This window comes from Lissotriton vulgaris, chromosome 6 (genome assembly GCF_964263255.1).
Source record: "Lissotriton vulgaris chromosome 6, aLisVul1.2, whole genome shotgun sequence".
Lineage (NCBI taxonomy): Eukaryota > Metazoa > Chordata > Amphibia > Caudata > Salamandridae > Lissotriton > Lissotriton vulgaris.
Window position 1 is genome coordinate 1,523,867,983 of NC_141694.1, and position 17,713 is coordinate 1,523,885,695.

A 17,713-nucleotide genomic window follows, 5' to 3' on the forward strand; every position below is an offset into this window, starting at 1 on the left:
TCCAAAGTCCCGGTGCTGGAGGCGCCTTCCCTCGGGGGGGCTTCCCGTGGTGTTGGCGAGGGCATGTCCTTAATTGCAATGCAGAATGGGATCAAGAGGGTGGGCCCAGCCCGGCCTCCTTCGGCCACTGACGGCCACAGACGGTCCCGCCCTTGTCCCGGGCTTCTCCCGGTCGCTCCCGCGCAGCGGGGATCCGGCCCTCCTTTAAATGTTGCAGCTGTGTGATAGGCGGGGGGCGTGGCCAGCGGGGAGAGCAGCCCAGGTGTTGCTAATTGGGCGTGCTGGGGCTCCTGGTCGCTGGAGTCCCCTGCTAGCTCGCAGCCCCGCTGGTTCTCTTGCCTACCCCCGCGCTCCTCCTTGGCTCCTCTGGGCGAACGACGCGCTGCGGGACCCGCGAAGCGGGTCCGGCGAGTCGTGGGTGTCAGATCAGGTCCGCTGGGCAGCTGGTGTAGCACGCTCCTTCCTCGAGCAGCAGGGCGCGTTGAAAAGTGTCCCACAAACACAGGGACAGCAGCAGGTTATGGCTCCGTTGGCGGGGGGCGTGGCCAGCGGGGAGAGCAGCCCAGGTGTTGCTAATTGGGCGTGCAGGGGCTCCTGGTCGCTGGAGTCCCCTGCTAGCTCGCAGCCCCGCTGGTTCTCTTGCCTACCCCCGCACTCCTCCTTGGCTCCTCTGGGCGAACGACGCGCTGCGGGACCCGCGAAGCGGGTCCGGCGAGTCGTGGGTGTCAGATCAGGTCCGCTGGGCAGCTGGTGTAGCACGCTCCTTCCTCGAGCAGCAGGGCGCGTTGAAAAGTGTCATCATTATATTTTTCTAAACCGGTGTGTGATCCTTTTGTGGTGTATTTTCACTATGTTACTGATTGAACTGTTGCACAAACAGTTTACACATTGCCTCTGAGTTAAACCTCATAGTCATCATTGACTTTATTCCAAATCGCATAATTCTTTTGTGCTTCAATTTTTTTTGTGAGTTCATTCACCTCACTCCTGTACTTCTCACACACTACTTTAGCTAATTCCAAAAGTCGTTTGATCATAATATTAGAGGCTTATTTTCAGTTGGTTTCCCATCTCTTTTATTTTAATAGTCTTCTGTTTCTATGGGAGGAAAGGTTAATAATCTCAAACCCCTTTGGATTCTGTCTTTTTCAATGTCTTTTTTAGGAAAGGTTGCATCCAACCATTTGGGTGCTTCCTTTTCAATGCTTTTTTCCAGTGCCTGGAAGCTGCTTTTGGGAGAAGATTAGTTTGGTTGTTGTGGTTAGGCTACAAGAATTGGTACTAAATACTTTACCAATCCAACTATTACCGTTAATTCTTCAATTTCTATAATCAGCCATTAGTATCCAATTCTATAGTAGTCTCAGGAATACCAGAATCTGTTTATAATACAACAAATTTAATATACTGGGGTCTTTCAGAAAGACTCCAGGTCTTTGAATCTGCTCAAATGGAAAAAAAGAATGAAAACATACAAACTCTGTTGGGTACATGTTAAAATTTGAGCGAAATGCAACAGGGAAAGTATGTACTTAATGCACGATCCCATGTGCAATTTTCATGTCACTGGTTCTAACCTGTATCGCTAATTCAGTGACATAAAGTCTTTTACATACTCCAGATATTTATGTGAAACCTACATGCAACAGGTTTTCATCCCACTCAGAAAGCTCAGTGGGATAATCCACCTACTGCAGGTATGTGTCACAGTGTTGACCAATCCCAAAAAATAGTGATTTAGATCAGTGTGTTTAATGCTTCGACCGTACTACGAAGGAATAGTTCCAGCACTGGCCATAATCTTTAAGTACTAGTATGCATCATATTATTAATCTAAACAAGGTGACAGATATATGCCAATCATGTTTTATTTTGTAGTAATTTACTTTATTTTCAATGTATCCATCATTTTAAATTATTTCTCATTTTTTAACTTGTAAAAATCATTTCATCACAAATACAATTTTTATAGACATTTTCAAAATTTATAACAAATGCAAAGAAATTCATACACAAAAAAATATATACAAAAAGTTATATATAACACAATATACTTCAAGGGAACACCACCTGATATCATACACACAAACTCAAAAATACTACCACATTCACACCCATTCTTCATTCAAACCACACCATCACAAGAAAAAGGAAGAACTGAGTCTAAGTCAGCAAGGTCTTCACGCCAATTTATGGGTCTCAAAAGCCAGTATGAGACCCCTGCACCAGGTCGACACATGTTTCGGCGGCTCTAGGCCACCTTCCTCAGGACCTCTTTCGTACAGTTTAATCCAAGATATCAGGGGACCTAAAAATATGCATAAAAGATACTGTCACCATATAATCTCTCATGGAGGTGAGAGAAGGCAACTAAATTTACAGAGTAAGAAAACATTGCTTGGATTAACACAGCAGCCCTTCACATGACCAAAAGTTGCAGAAAAAAGGTGCATGAAACAAGTTATCAGACATATATGTGAAATTTAATAACCTATCATAGAGACACCTAATATAGTACTAGTCAATGAGACAATATTTATGATAGTGCCACCTAACTACAGAGACTGCTGCAGTGCATATCTTTTTTAGGAAGCGAAGAAGAAAAATCCATTTCCTTAAGGTTCCAACAAAGGGCATGAAGCATAACATGTTGTAAAACTACTTACTATTAAAAATAGGTTGTTATTCTTATTCCTTAAATCATGTTCTCATGTGAGACAACCAACTTGAGACACCTAAAAAACAGAAGGAGATGCCGTACTCTAAGTAATCGTAAGATGACATGGATTCATCCGAAGCCAGCCTTTCTTTTTATCGTTTTTACAGACTGTTCTCACCAAGTTTGAGAGCAACAGGAAGCCAGGTCTTAACGTCAAGACAATTCTTTATGGTAAAATATATCTAGTCTACAACGATACAATCCAGCTGGAACAAAAATACGCCAACATTTCAGATTTTGTGACTTTATCTCAAACGCTTTACTATCCTGTAAAGCCTCATAACAAATGACTAGGAACAAGGTCAAGCCATGATTTCCAAAATCTATTTCAGATTCGAGATAGTGTTTCAAAATAATTCAGGATGATAGGGAAAGAGATGATTTACTCTGCCCGTCAGAAATCTAAAACGTAAAAATAAGATATATATCATGAGACGCCATGAGACGCACGAAAACGTGAAGTCAGAGGCAAAAGTCGCACTAGTTATTTTAAGGCATGTCTAAATCTGGTAAAGAAAATTGTTTCTAATTGAACAATATTATGAATGCTGCTTACCAAAATATCGTATATATATCAGTTCCAAGGTAGTGTGTTACGTTGATAGAGATAATGCTGATTTGCTCATCCCGTCAAAGAATCTAGAGTGTGATGCATACTAGTACTTAAAGATTATGGCCAGTGCTGGAACTATTCCTTCGTAGTGATGTTTTTCTTTTCCCCTCTGTTCCTTGGCCACATTTAACCTTTGAGGGGGTCCCATCATACCTGCTAATGCTTCGACCGTACCCTTACATCCGCTGTCTGCGAAGATTGGTGAGTGACACCTATGACAGGTTCCAGGCCTTAGAGGTAGATTTCTACTGGTCTACTGGCAGCGCCCTGATAGTGTGAGCTCTATGTCAGCAGAGAAAAAAAGCACCTGAAAAAAAGTGAACAATTACTCCTACTTCGCCCTACGTTTCACTGAAGATCATCTCAAATCTCAGTTGGTTTTAGACCCTATTTAACTCCACACTGCTCACGGCGTTCAGTTGTCCTTCCCTTTGGAGGCCTTTGGGTAAATCTACTGACAGGCACAGTGACCTAAGAAGAACTTCCAGGCTTCAGTTCCATGATTGTACAGTTATTTTGTGCGGACTTGGTGTCACATGCTGTTTCAAATGCAAAGCACCCTGAAATGATAACTCCTGACATCAGACACAGATTGGAGCTGATGCAGTCTGTGGTGTGCAAATAATGGAAATGTCCTCGCAAGACATCTCTGAAATCAATCACTTTGCGGCTGGTGAACAGAAAACATGTATTGGAATTACTGCATTGTTGTTAAAGAGCTGTAGGCGCTATCCTTTCCCGCTGCTGAGGCGTGGAAAGTGTCATCCTAATTCTTCGGTTTCACAGTTGTGCTCGTGTAGCCTTCAGACTGAATCGGGACACTGGACCTTGGGAGCCGGCGCAGAGATGACCTCTCAGTTCGGGGCTGCAGTGCGCAGCTGAGGCAGGCGGTGGCGCTTCCCTCTGCTTCACCAGCTCCTCGGAGGAGAAAGTTGCCAGGCGCTGAGGAGGGCTGGGGAGAGGAGGAGGGGTGCTGGAGCGCGGCGTGCGTGAGAGCGGCGCTGCTCTTTCGCCCTGGTCGCTCGCTAGGCAGAAGGATGCGCTGCCGGGTGGCTCTGTAGGAGGCTGACAGCGCCTGGCGGCAGCAGCGGAGGCTCTGGTCTGAGGTAACGCTGTACGGACGAGCAGCGGCGCGACCGAGCCCTGCTCTCGGAGGATCTGTTCGCTGCAGCGCTCTCTCTTCCCTGGGTTTTGTGTGTATCCAGCCCTGCCTTGAACCAGCTGCAGGGAGCGCCCCGACCCACCTGCCACTTGGACCTCATCTGCCGTCTCTGTGGGACACACCCGTCAACATCTCAAGCCAGCTGGGAATCGGATTTTTTTTTATTTGATTGCTCATTTTGTTTACATCCTGCTTGTGCATTTACTGGGAATTTCTGATCTCACCGCGCTCTGAAGGATCCATGTGTGAAAATGGCTGGGGCTCAGCCAGGTGTCCACGCGTTGCAGCTCAAACATGTCAGCGTCCCTGAGAGCCTGAAGAAAGGCACCAAGTGCATGAAATGGGATGATGTAAGTAGGCGATCGCTGCTGTGAGTGGGTGCGAATGTGCAGACTGTGCTCCGGGGGCGGCCCCGGGAGCCGGGCGTCGCTTGTGCAATCCATCCCGGTCCTGGCAATGAATGAGCCCCGCTCCCGGCGCCTCGGAGCCAGGGTCGCCGCTGCGCTGCTGCCAGCCGGGGGGCACGGGCTGGACCTGACGTGGGCACCGGCGGGGTGCCAGCAGGGAGGCATCCTCCCTCCGGCTACTTCCCGGCTGCCCTCGCCTAAAAGTTCAAATCAGGGACAGATGCGGAAGAGTCCTGTTGACAGGCATCAACAGGGTGTTTTACGTAGACATTGCAGGAACATATGTGCATGTGGGTATCATTAGCTCGCCATTTGGGAATGGTGCGAATTATGTGCAATTCTTGGCATACTTGAGGTGCGCTGCATTGGGAACTTCCAGTGAAGGGGCATTCATTCAGCAAAGCCAGTAGCCATGTGCTGTGTGTGTGTGTGGGGCACTGGCGATCCTGACACTTCCCCTGCCTGACATTCAGGGCAATGGGAAACGGGCAGTGATTCCGCTGTGTGAAATGAGAGGGTTTTGCGCCCTGGCGTCTATATAACTCACGACTTGAGTGGGCGCCGGCGCTACCTGCCGTGTTGCTATGCCGAGACGCACATGGGCAGGGGGCAGGGTCGAGCTGTCACGCTGTCGGTAATGCCAGCGCCGCTGAGGGTGAGGGTTAAGGACCCATGGGAGACCTCAGAGTTTTGCGCTCGAGGCCTCCTACAGCTGTGTGTGCACGGGGACAGCAGGGTGAGGAAGGGACGAGCAGGGGCCAGAGGGGAAGGTCAAGTGCAGTCATGGCGAGCAGCCTGCGGGCACTTGCCAGCTAGAGTGACAGCCTCAGTATGACACACTGCCCACTTATCGGTGGTGATTTGTTTAGTTGCACCAGTGGATGGCTTTAAATGTATGCATTCTCGAGGATATTGTGTCATACCTTGTGCCTTTACGCGCCCAAAATGACATTATTTTATTTACTAATGTGAAACCGATTTATAAATTAAGGCATCACAAATGCGCCCCTGGGACCAATGGTGACCCAGGGACGCATTTATGATGTATAATTAAAAAAAACTTGCACTGGTGCAAATCCCGAAACCTGTCGTTTTGTGCATGGATTTTTGCTCTTTGCATAAAATGAAATGCCTCAAACTGTGCATGTTACTGCTCCAGTGCATCGTTCATTAAACTCATTTTGTAATCCTGCTGCTGTTTTCCTAGTAAACTTCTGAGTAATTATCTTTCCCTACTTTCCAAACGTGAACATTGGTATGTTTAGCAGACTCTGTGTGGCCCTTTCTTGTTTTCCAAGCTGGCAAGATTGTACAGTGCACCCTCCTTTCTGAATTGGTGCAAATGTCTTTGTGTACTGTGTACTTATGCAAAATCTGGTTGCTTCACGCCTGACTCTGGAACTTACCAACAATGATGCAAAATGTATTTTTCTGATTTTATCCCGAGCGCAAACATTTCGAAATATCCGCCGTGGAGCTGATCTGTCAGCTGGAAAAAGAGCATGCCTTCTTTTTATACTGTATGTGATCTAACTGTGTGACCCTGGGCAAATCTTCTCCATTCTCCCTTCATTTCTCTTCGCTGCAGAACGTTCGAGTGTCTTGAATCCGGCAAAATCCGGAATAAAGCATAGCATAACAAACAGAGGTCTGTGAGGAGTGAAGACCTCCGGACCGAGCAATACTAATAATTAAAACGTATATTGTGTGTCTGCCGCGCCTGTACACACCGTTTACAGAGCAAGCGCATACCCACCAAACCATACGGTCACAGTTACTCCGATGGTTCGCGGCCAGCTGCAGGTTCTTGAGTGTCGTGAGATTCAAACAAAAGTTGTTTGGCATCTTCGCTGGCAGAAACGATTCCCTCTCCAGCCCGCACATCGTGACAGCGAAGGCTGGGTGTCTTAAAGTAGCAACAGTGCACCGCTTTATTTTTAGCCGTCTTCTCGGTGACGCGCACGTGCGGATGACAGCCCACGTTGCTTCCTCTGCGCTGCAAACGTTGTGCATTCGCACATTAACAGCTCTGGAATTCAGTCCTCAAGCCATATGCCCTGTGTAGTTCACTCTAAGAATGTACATGCGATTAAGTGCAGCAGTACATTCTTTTCATCACGCTATAAAATAAAAGTTATTACGGCTCAAACTGCACATACTGTAATGTCCTTGCAAGGAAGAGGGGACACGTTTGTTTCAATGGGGGCTCGAATCTTTGACCTGATAGTGTCACACGCAGATTACTGTAACAGGTGCATTAAATCACGGAGTTGTCTGGCCACGTAATCTGCCTTTTGAATGTTACAGGGTTTACTTGAATTGGAACCTCTCTTTTGAAGGTTACACAAAGACCCACATGACAGGTGCCCAAACCCAGTGAGCTGTTTTATTCGCATTGGCACCTGGCATCTGTAATTTGCACCCTACGCCCTGCAGTAGATTTATTAAGACGCCGAGCTACCTTACTGGAAGAGGATTGTGTGACTGTCGGTTTGTGTGTATGTCTCGCATGTTAACCCACTCTACTATGCTACTGGGACAGCAGCCTCGTCCTCCGGGTTATACACAGATCTCCGAAACAGGCACTTAACCCACTGAGCTGGCAACAGGTCTCATGTCAAATGTGTGACTCTTGCAGGGTTCTTCACCTAGTCCAATCGTGTTCCAGGGACTGGCGCTGCTTTGAGGTGACGTGGCGCAGAGGGCAAGACAGTGGTAGGTGAGATCTCACACACTTTTATTCACGCGGTGCGTGGTGAGAGGAGGCATTGCTTGTTTGCATAGGTTTACCACAGTGTGTACTGTAGGTGTTTGTTATATAAGCTAGACAGTTCAGCCAACATCTTTTTTCCAAGCTACCGTGCATGGTTTTAATTTATTTGATTTGCAAATATTTCCATATGTAATTACACATGGAAAATGGCTGTCCCACAGAAGGTTGCACAACCAGCCTGTTCTTCCCAAGGCGCGGGGGAGGGAGTGCAGTATGTTTTTAAATCTCATTTTCAAATCTGACGTAATTAGGCATGCTAATTCTCGTAACTACAGTACCAAACGCAAATTCTCACATTACAAATTCCGACTTGATTCTCAGCAGCACACTGAAAGCACAACCGAGGGTTCGTACGAGCTCCCAAAATAAAGATCTTGACCCCTGAGCGGGGTCAGGGCTTGTGCCTAATATAGAGCTGCCCGGAATAGTGCCCGCCCATCGGATCTTGCCATGACATGTACTCCGTGAGCAGCGTGGCCTCCGCCGAGCGTGCCTGGCGTCCCGCCACTTCCAGGCAGGCGAGGCTGGCTCTTAAAACAATATGTCATCAGTGCTCCACTAGTGGAGCAGCTTTTGGACTCGTCTCTGCAGCTGATTCACTGCTCGTTGAGAAGCCTTCATCGCCGTGACGCAAGTGCACTCATACGTTCCCTCTAATGCTTCCTGGTCAACAGACGCCGGCTTTATCAGGCTGCCTGGATCAGTACATTACAGGCCCGCTCTTATCACTGGAGCTGCAACCTTCCAAAGAGGACTAGCATGCCACAAGACGTCATTAGATATGGGATCAAGTGCTCTACATTAGAAGGATTTTGCAATTCAATAAGAAGTTCTGTGACCATATTGAGGAAGGAGGCCGAATACTTCGAGACATATTTATAATCCCCCCTCGCGCCACCATAGAGTCACTTTATGTGGCGCTCCAAAGGGGCAAACCGCAAAATCAGGCATATGAGGCCTCTCAAAGCTACTTTGCCTGGTTTTGAATGGCCTCATAGATATGGAATCAGGCATTCCTGCGCAAATTGCAGCGATGATGCCTTACTCGCACTGGGTAGGCGTTACAGATTATAAAACAAGGACCCCCTGAGCAAAGAACTATCTGTACTCCTAGGTCAGGGATAAATCATATGTGTAAACAACAACCTAGGCAGACATAGTGCTTGTCAAATGAATATTATAAGGGCAAGGGACCATTCTCAGAAAATGAGATTAAAACAATTTTTATTGGCAACACATCCAATAAAAATTGTTTTAATCTCATTTTCTGAGAATGGTCCCTTGCCCTTATAATATTCATTTGACAAGCACTATGTCTGCCTAGGTTGTTGTTTACACATATGATTTATCCCTGACCTAGGAGTACAGATAGTTCCAGCGGGTGTTCCCACGCAACAGCCATGGAATTTGACGCTTCCCAAATATACATGACCATGTGAACCTGGGAATGCACCAGAACCTTACGCCTCACCAGGGGAGGCGCAACGAGGTGAAAACACTACTTTATTTCTTTTAATGTTTTCCTCTTTCTATGTGTGCTGCAAAAACAGGATTGTTTTTTAACAGGAAGATGCCCCTCCCTGAGGAAGGTGCCCCTTCCTGACATAAACAGTCCTGCCTACAACACAGACACAATTGCTCCATGGTGCAAGGATGCTTCCGTTAGCTCTAGGCTGCACAAACGGCTCATGCACAGTGGGAAATGAAAATAATGCAGTGTATACCGGCCCTTTCACTTTGATGGAGGACAGCGAAGCAAGGTGTCTTGCTATGCTGACCTACGCCATATCCCCATAAATCTGCCCCTTAGTTTCTTTATAAGGTCATGGAACATAGAGGTGGTTTCATATATCCTTTTAACATACCTCAGAGATAATTTTATTTCTTATGATGCATGGTCAGTTCTTCACCCATCCCCCAAATTGCTTAAATCCTTGCTGTCTTGCCTCTTCATATGCAAGAGATAGCAGAAGTGTAGACATGAAGAATTCAAGTGGAACCTGTAGTACAAAATTAATCACACCATCATTAGAAATTTGTTGCAAAAACATATTAGACTCAGTTAAATGTATGTGAGATCAAACAAGAAGGCACACGTTGTGTAAATAAATGCAGAGATATTCTGTTTTTCCTGTAATTAATTTTATTGAGCAGAAAATATACATATTCCAATAATGTTGATTTTACAGGTGAGTAAAGGTGAAACATCACAACTCAAACAACTGTAGTAAGGAAATTAGAGGCAGGCTATTATACAGGAATAGCTGGATCCCATGACTTAAATCACTATGGTCTACAAATCTAATGGTTATAGTTGGAGTTGTCATTTTTGCCAAGTACAAATACGATTCTTTTAACGGTGCCTGTTTTTACTGTAATAATTTTAATTAATCAATCAGTTGATAAAAATTCAATTCAATAATGGTGATGGTTGAGCGGTAGCTTTATATAAATATGTTAGTAGCAAAATTTAAAAGAGGAAATTTAGCTCAGCTTTCCTTGTTCTCTGAATCTTTTCATTTTGTTGACGTTTAGGGTCTCGGCTCTTCAGGGCACTTGAATGTATTTTTTGTACAGCTCACGTTGCAAAGTTATTAATTTCTAGGCGCTCCCATTTTTTAATGATGTCAACACAACTGGGAGCCAAGGAGATACCGTGATTTATTCAAGATCAGAAGAATGAAAAGACAGTTTTCATTCTCACTCCTTTGTCTGAACTGCAGCTGTAATGATGCTAAGTGACCTGCATTTCACCTTTGCTGCTGGCTCTGGCAGTGAGCTTTACAACATCACAACTAAATTGTAATAAGTTTTTCTTGCTGAAAATTACGTAGTTTTGTTGTTACGGGTGACTAGAGATGATATGTAACAATCTGACAGCAATAAAGAATTAGAGACAGGCTTTTATAAAGGGATAGCAGGCTCCCATATATTATATCACTATTGTCTACAACCTAATAGTAATGGCTGAGTGCTAGTTTTACAGAATATGTCACTGAATAGCAACATTCTCAAGTGGAATTTTACTCAGTTTTCCTTGCTGTCTGAACGCATACCTTTTGTTGACATTTACAGTCTCGACTCTTCAGTGTCCTTGAAAGCCTTTTTTTGTATTGCTTACACGGCAAAGACATTCATTTGTAGGCAGACCCATTTTTTTTCTGGTGTTGACAAGTGTGGAGGACAAGGAGATACAGGCCCAGATTTGCTAAGACTTTGCATTGGGTTGTGTCACTTTTGGGTTGAAATTCCAATGCAAAATCCATTTTGGCATTTACTAAGCCATGCAAAGGCAAAATTGCATGACTTTGAGTGGATTAGTAAATACAGAGTAATTTAATGCAGCACATTGTGCTGCTTTGCATTACTTGTCGGATAGGTGTCACATTGGCGGACTGTGGTCCTACCTATGTATTTGGTGCAAACCTAAATTTACAAAGACTTGTAAACCTGGGTTTGCACCACAATGGTGTGCCTACGCAATAGAGTCCCAACAAGGAGAAATATCTTCTGTCTCCTTGCCACTTCCAGTTTCTATGTGTGCTGCAGAACGAGGAATGTGGAAAGAGGAATCTGCCGCCAACTATTTCTTTTATGCAGGAAGGTATTTGGCTAAATTTAGGATGCCAACTAATGTTGCCTGACTATGGGCCCTGCAGCTTCGCCAATAAACTAAACCTAATAGATTATAATGAAGATACAAAGCCCATTTCACAACGATTTGGATGTGACTTTCTCTTGTATTGCTCCAGGCTCATTGACCTCAGGAGTAAGCCAGGACATTAAGTAATTTTTACTCACAACAAAATCTTTGTGAATTGGGGTCACAGAGTATAAATAATTTTGGTGTTACTGACAAATGTGTGATAAATATCATAAAGTCAAGTCCATCAGCTCAAATGTATAAAGAATATTGAAGCGTGAGAGGGAGCTCTCAAAACCCTACTTGTCCAGCCTAATGCCTACATCTCTTACAATATATGGGCATTGGTTAATTTGTCCCAGTATTCCTAATTTAGCCGATAGAGTTCCTACCCACCCAGTTACTTAGTTATAAAGCATTTTAAAAAAGACAACAACAGAATAAGTCACATTAAATGAAATAAACAGGCGAAATTCAAAAGTAAGACAACTGTATTTCTCAAGATGCCCTTAATTTTTCCTTTCTTTTCTCATGAAAGCCTGGGCTTTTTTAAGAATAAAACAGTACAAAAAATTGGGTGAGAAAAACGTGGATGATAAGATGTGAGAATAGGGCACACATGGAATCCAAACTGTGTAGAACATAACGTGGATAAAGCCTATGGTGAGATGTTTTTGTGATAAAACGTCTATGTTCCAGAGAGTGTAAAACTAGATTGTACAGGGCGGGATAACCAGAGAATTATCATAACGCAAGCCTTCCTTTTGAATTTCTCATGTTTCTTTCCTTTAATGTGTTACTAATGTAAGCTATTGTCAGATTTATGATATGTAGGTGTCACCTTTCCTAATCTGTTTTGTAAGTAAGCTTTAAGGTATGTTTCAAGCTTCCAATCAGGCTTCTGCAATATGTTCAGAAGTGACAAATTGCACTTTATATTGTCCTTTTCAGCATCACGCATTGGTATCTATTCTATGTTTCATTCTGCCCCACAGTTTTTATTTTTGTAAAATATTTTTTGGTCTGTGTCACCATATATCATAGATTACCAAAATAACACCTCACCCTTAATGCAGCTGGCTGACAGCTACTGGGTTTACAGCCAGTCAAACCTACCAGTAAACTGGTGGCACATGTGCTGCAAATTGCTTTCCCTTTCATTTATGTCTATAAACCAGTCTGTCAGATTACATGTCAGGCTGTGGAACGTGGATATAGCTTCAATGCACTTCAGGAGAGAGAGGACTCGAGAATGAGAGTGCACACACCTGTCCAGCACCTGGGCGTTTATTTACTCATAGCCAAGATCAGTTCATGATCCCTCAGTATAATACCCATTTTAATTAGATGACACCCTTGGAGTTTCCAGCACCCCCACCCTCTATTCGTTCTTTTAGTGTTGTTCATTCCAGTGGCCCTAGGGCTTATGCCCCGGCTGTATTTGTCCTGCCAGAAAGCCTCTACCACAGCCACCGCACCTTGCAACCAGCCGCGGCCCTTGCAGGTAAGAGCAGTGGTTCCGGGTGAGCAGCCACGGCCCGTGGAGGGAGTTTCAGTGGGGTGGAGAGGCGGGGTGGGGGAGGGGCAGGGTGGGGGGTGCTAAAAACTGGAGTATGGATAATTAAAGGTAAGTAAACAAATTATTTAATAAAACGAATTTCGAAGCGCGCCCTGCATCGCATTTTGCGATGCAGGGCGTCCTACGAAATTCGTTTTATTAAATAAATTGTTTACTTACCTTCAATTATCCATACTCCGGGTTTTAGCACCTCCCACCCTGCCCCTCCCCCGCCCCGCCTCTCCGCCCCACCGAAACTCCCTCCACGGGCCGTGGCTGCGGGTGAGGGTGAGGGGAGATTTCGACGGACGATGACGAGGGGAAATTAAATAAATAAATAATTCATTTTCCCTCATCATCTTCCAAAGAAATATCCTCCCCACCTGGCCCCACTGCCTCACCACTCTTACCTGCAGAGGCCGGGGATACTTGCAACGCACAATCATTTGCCCAACTACCTTTCATTGCAAAGCAGTGCTGTTTGCTTGAAATGTTAACATCTGACTTTGTATGTAAACATAAATCGTTTTATCGGAGGCACAGTGTGAACCCCCTATAAAGCCTACTCCTAGAGATGCCACTGCCATGCTCTGATCCCTTTTCTCTCCCTTGCTCATTTCCCCTTCCATCGCGGTTTTCTGCTCCGTCTCTATGTTCCATGCTTTAGTGGACTGTGGCTCTTGGGGCCCAAAAGTAGTTTATGTGGGGTTCGTGCTCGTTAAAATGGACCTGAGCTGTCAGAGACTGGGGATCAAGGCGAGGGTGTACCTCTGTCCGGAGAGCTGAGTCAGAGTTAAGAAAAGACAGGATATATGGCTGAAATGAAAAACCGATTCCGATTACTGGAGCATTAATGTTGTCACCTTACCATTATCACTTTAGACAGATACATTCAAAATAATTGTTTCATTCTTTGGAAATAACCCTTTTTAAAATTAGCAACCAACCATACTCCCATTTGTCTAAAGCCATGTTAGTTTTTCCAGTTAAAATATTTTAAAAAAAACTTGATTTGGAGTGAGAATGCATTTGGGTTAGCAATAGGTTAACTTACTTTTGGAAGTTTTTTACTTTTTAATATGTGTAATAATATCCAGGTTCCTGTTTTATGCAGCACTCACAGAGTACTTAGGCTGCTTCAGTGCACTAATAAAGACACAGAATGACCATTCACAGCTAAGATGAATGGATACAAAGCTGCTCCATGTATTGTATGCATGCTTGTATGTAGCACAATATCTGCATTGGACAACATTCAAAACAGCTGTAAAACTGCTGAACGCCATGTATAATAACATATTTCACTCTGCACATCTGTACATGTGGCTTATGTGATGTCTCGTTTTCATATGTATTTGTCTTAAAAATGGTATTTAACCGAAATCAGGATGTGCTCGGTTATATTCGTGGGGTGAGGTACAATCACATTGAAGAGGCGTCTGTATTATTAGAGTTGTTTCCCTGTGCAAGGTTGTTGTAACATGTAGTCTTTGAAGTAGTAAACACCGTTGTCCTCATATCAATTTCAATGTGTTACACTGGTAACATGGAACTTGACATTTGTTGTGATAATAAAATGTGTAAATAGGCATTTTTTGGATCCATTGCTGTAGATAACATGTTATTGGGCCACATGTATTTTCACTGGTATACCATAAACACACACACATGTATGTATATGTGTGTATGTATATATATATATATATATATATATATATATATATATATATATATATATATATATATATATATATATATATATATATATATTACAATATATATTCATGTGTGTGTATGTATGTATGTACGGTTTCCACCGTGTAGTGAGGTCGGAGTTTTTGTTGGAAGAGCATTTATTGTTTCTTTATTAACTAGGGCGCTGTTTGACAAATGTGCACAAACATTTCCCATCAAAAAATTAATCAACCTTGGCTTCTAAATGTAAAGTTTCATGCCTATCTTTCAAGTGGGGTGCCAAGATAAATGGGGGGCTCCAAAAATGTGATTTGCCATATGAATTCAAGTAGGAAAATTTGCTCTCCAGTACAAGAAAAAACAGACGGCTAGAATTGTACCAAAATTGGTCAAAATTAGAACTTTACCAGGAAGACATGCTTTTTGTGATTTGGTGGAAATCGGTTCAGTCATCTTTCGGGAAATTCCCCTTTAAAGAGGGGTTTGGCTTCACATGAGGGTGATAGAAAATTGCGCACAGCTGTAGTGTGTTGCATTACTTCAAGTCCACAACCCCTATAGGACACTGTCACCAAGAGTTGATGATGTCATCATTCATTAGAGATATAATGAGTAATGTTATTTAACATGCATTGACTGTTGTAATATGTGAGGTCATAAGCACTGTTTGATGGGGCAAAAGTTATAGTTAGTTCACTAAACTGGAAATTTCATAGGTTTTCTAGTTTTCAAAAGTTAGTGCAGTGGTGCTGGAATCATTTTCAGAGTAGGTGTGCTGCCATCCATGTTACATCACATAAGTTATGTCATAGGGATTGTGAAAAATCCAAGCATCACACTAAGAACAAGTGTACCAAATGAGCCACACCCATTCAATAGGCGAGTGAAAGGGTATGGTTTTTAGCCAGTGTTGCATTTTGGAGTACACTGTCATAATTGTATTACTAAAGCATAGTGTTGTAGAACACTGCTATTTACAGACAGTGTATTTTCCATTGTAATGACCGCTAAGTGTGCACAGACATGTAGTTTTACTGATTAAATTATATAGCACATGTAAAACCCGGTCCTGTCTGAGCCCAACCTATTTGTCTTCACTCTTCTCCTTTGCTGGAACTGTTTTGTTGGCATTAGGACTCTGCACACTTTACCACTGCTGACCAGTGCTGACATGCTTGTGCTCTCTTCTTCTAACATGGTAAACTTGGCCTAGACCTAATTGGAACAATGAATTTACTTGTAAGTCCCTAATAAATGGTACTACATTTGCCAGGGTCTGTAAGTTAAATGCTACTAGTGGGCCTGCAGCACTCATTGTGCCACACGCTCAAAGTCGCTTTTTAAAACATGTTTCAAGCCAGCCACTGCAGTTTGTAGAAAAGTTATAAACTGGCAATACAACATTGCAAAATAAAAGTTTTGCTAAGCCTAAACCTTCCCTCTCAATACATATAAGTCACCCCTAAGGAAGGCCCATAAGGTTGATGGGGCAGGGTAAATTAGATTTAAAAAGGTAACTACTTAAGTGGTACATGTCCTGGCAGTGAAACAACTTCTAAAAACGTTTTTCACTATTGTAAGGCCTATTTCACCCATTGACTAACACTGGGTTCCTTCTTGCATTTCTTAAGCGATAACTTTGGATTTGGAACATATAGAAATATACTGTTTACCCTCCAATGAATATTAATGTATGATCCCCTTTAATGGTAAAGTTGAATTTTAAGACATAATTCTGAAAATGCCCCTTTAGCAAGTTGGCATTTTTTTGTCCTAACGATTTGTACCTTCAGCCAGTTGCCTGAGTCACAGGCTCTGCTGTTGGGGTTTGTGTATTCCTTCCAGACAGTGCCACAAAGAAGGCTTAGGTGTGGACAGGATGAGCCATCATGGCAGGAGGAGCTGCACCCAGCCCCATTTGCACTTCAAATGGCTCTGTAAGTCAGTGCCACAGAAAAGGCTTAGGTGTAGACAGGATGAGCCATCATGGCAGGAGGAGCTGCACCCAGCCCCAGTTGCACTTCAAATGGCTCTGTAAGTCCTTTGTCACACACACAAAGTAATCTGACACCAGGCCTGCTTGCTTTTTGTCACCCTTTCAGGCAATTTGGAGCCTTGGTAGCGGAGGGGGAGAACTTTCCTGAACCATATGTGGGTAGGATAGGGTGTCCACTCACACACAAAGGCAGGCTCCAGGTATAAATATTGGACCTCCAGGGCGACTTAGCAGAATACTCCTGGACCTGTGGATATTACAGAGGAAGGAATGCCCTGCTGCCTGAGGACAGCCCTGCTGCTTGATGACTGCCCTGATGTTTTAGAACGAAGATTGAATCTGCTTACCATCATTGCAATCTAACCTGAGTAAATCCAAGGTTCAGCTGTCAGGCCTTCTGTTTGAGCTACAGGGACATAACAAGCTCCAGGAGACTCCCTGCTACTGCCCAGCTGACCTGCTACAACTGGATCTGCTTGAACCTGTCACAGGATCTGCCTGAGCCGTGCAGGCCTCTTCTGGAGTGAGCTCCGGGTCCCCAGGAAGAGCCCCACAGGTCCTTGACCCATGGCTAGTAGGGTAAGTATCAGGGACCCCCTGTTAGGATCTAGCTCCTGGGTCAGGGAAACAACAATTTTTGAAAAGGTATATACCCAGGCAGACTTATGCTACAAGGAACTGGCTAATTCTTAACACATTATGATCACAACATATGATAAACACAAGATTGATAAAAAACAATTAATACAACAGACTGTTAAGATATAAAAAATATATTTTTAATCTCGATATATTTTTTTAAAAAATAGCATAGTGAAACAATTCAGAAAATGTTGCTATGTAAATGTGATGAATATAAAACATTGATTATGAGATGACAAATCTGATACATTTTTAAAAAAACAAAAAAATATAAAAAAAATACACAAAAAAGATAATTCCCAGATTATTCCTTCAGATTTTGATAGACTTGGGCTGTGTTATATTTTTTTGTTTTTTTTAAAATGTATCAGATTTGTCATCTCATAATCAATGTTTTATATTCATCACATTTACATAGCAACATTTTCTGAATTGTTTCACTATGCTATTTTTTAAAAAAATATATCGAGATTAAAAATATATTTTTTATATCTTAACAGTCTGT

The 17,713-nt window shown here is 43.4% G+C and overlaps 1 protein-coding gene across 3 annotated transcripts in view; it reads left to right on the top strand.

Moving 5' to 3' along the window:
• The first annotated feature begins 4,270 nt into the window (after positions 1-4,270).
• Positions 4,271-17,713, top strand: part of PLCB1 (phospholipase C beta 1) — a 2,298,721-nt gene continuing 2,285,278 nt past the window's right edge. For all 3 annotated transcript variants that reach the window (XM_086927697.1, XM_086927698.1, XM_086927696.1), the window contains exon 1: positions 4,271-4,844. In XM_086927697.1, coding sequence (XP_086783823.1) covers positions 4,746-4,844 — 99 coding nt within the window. In that variant the 5' untranslated portion in view covers positions 4,271-4,745. The remainder of the gene's footprint in view (positions 4,845-17,713) is intronic.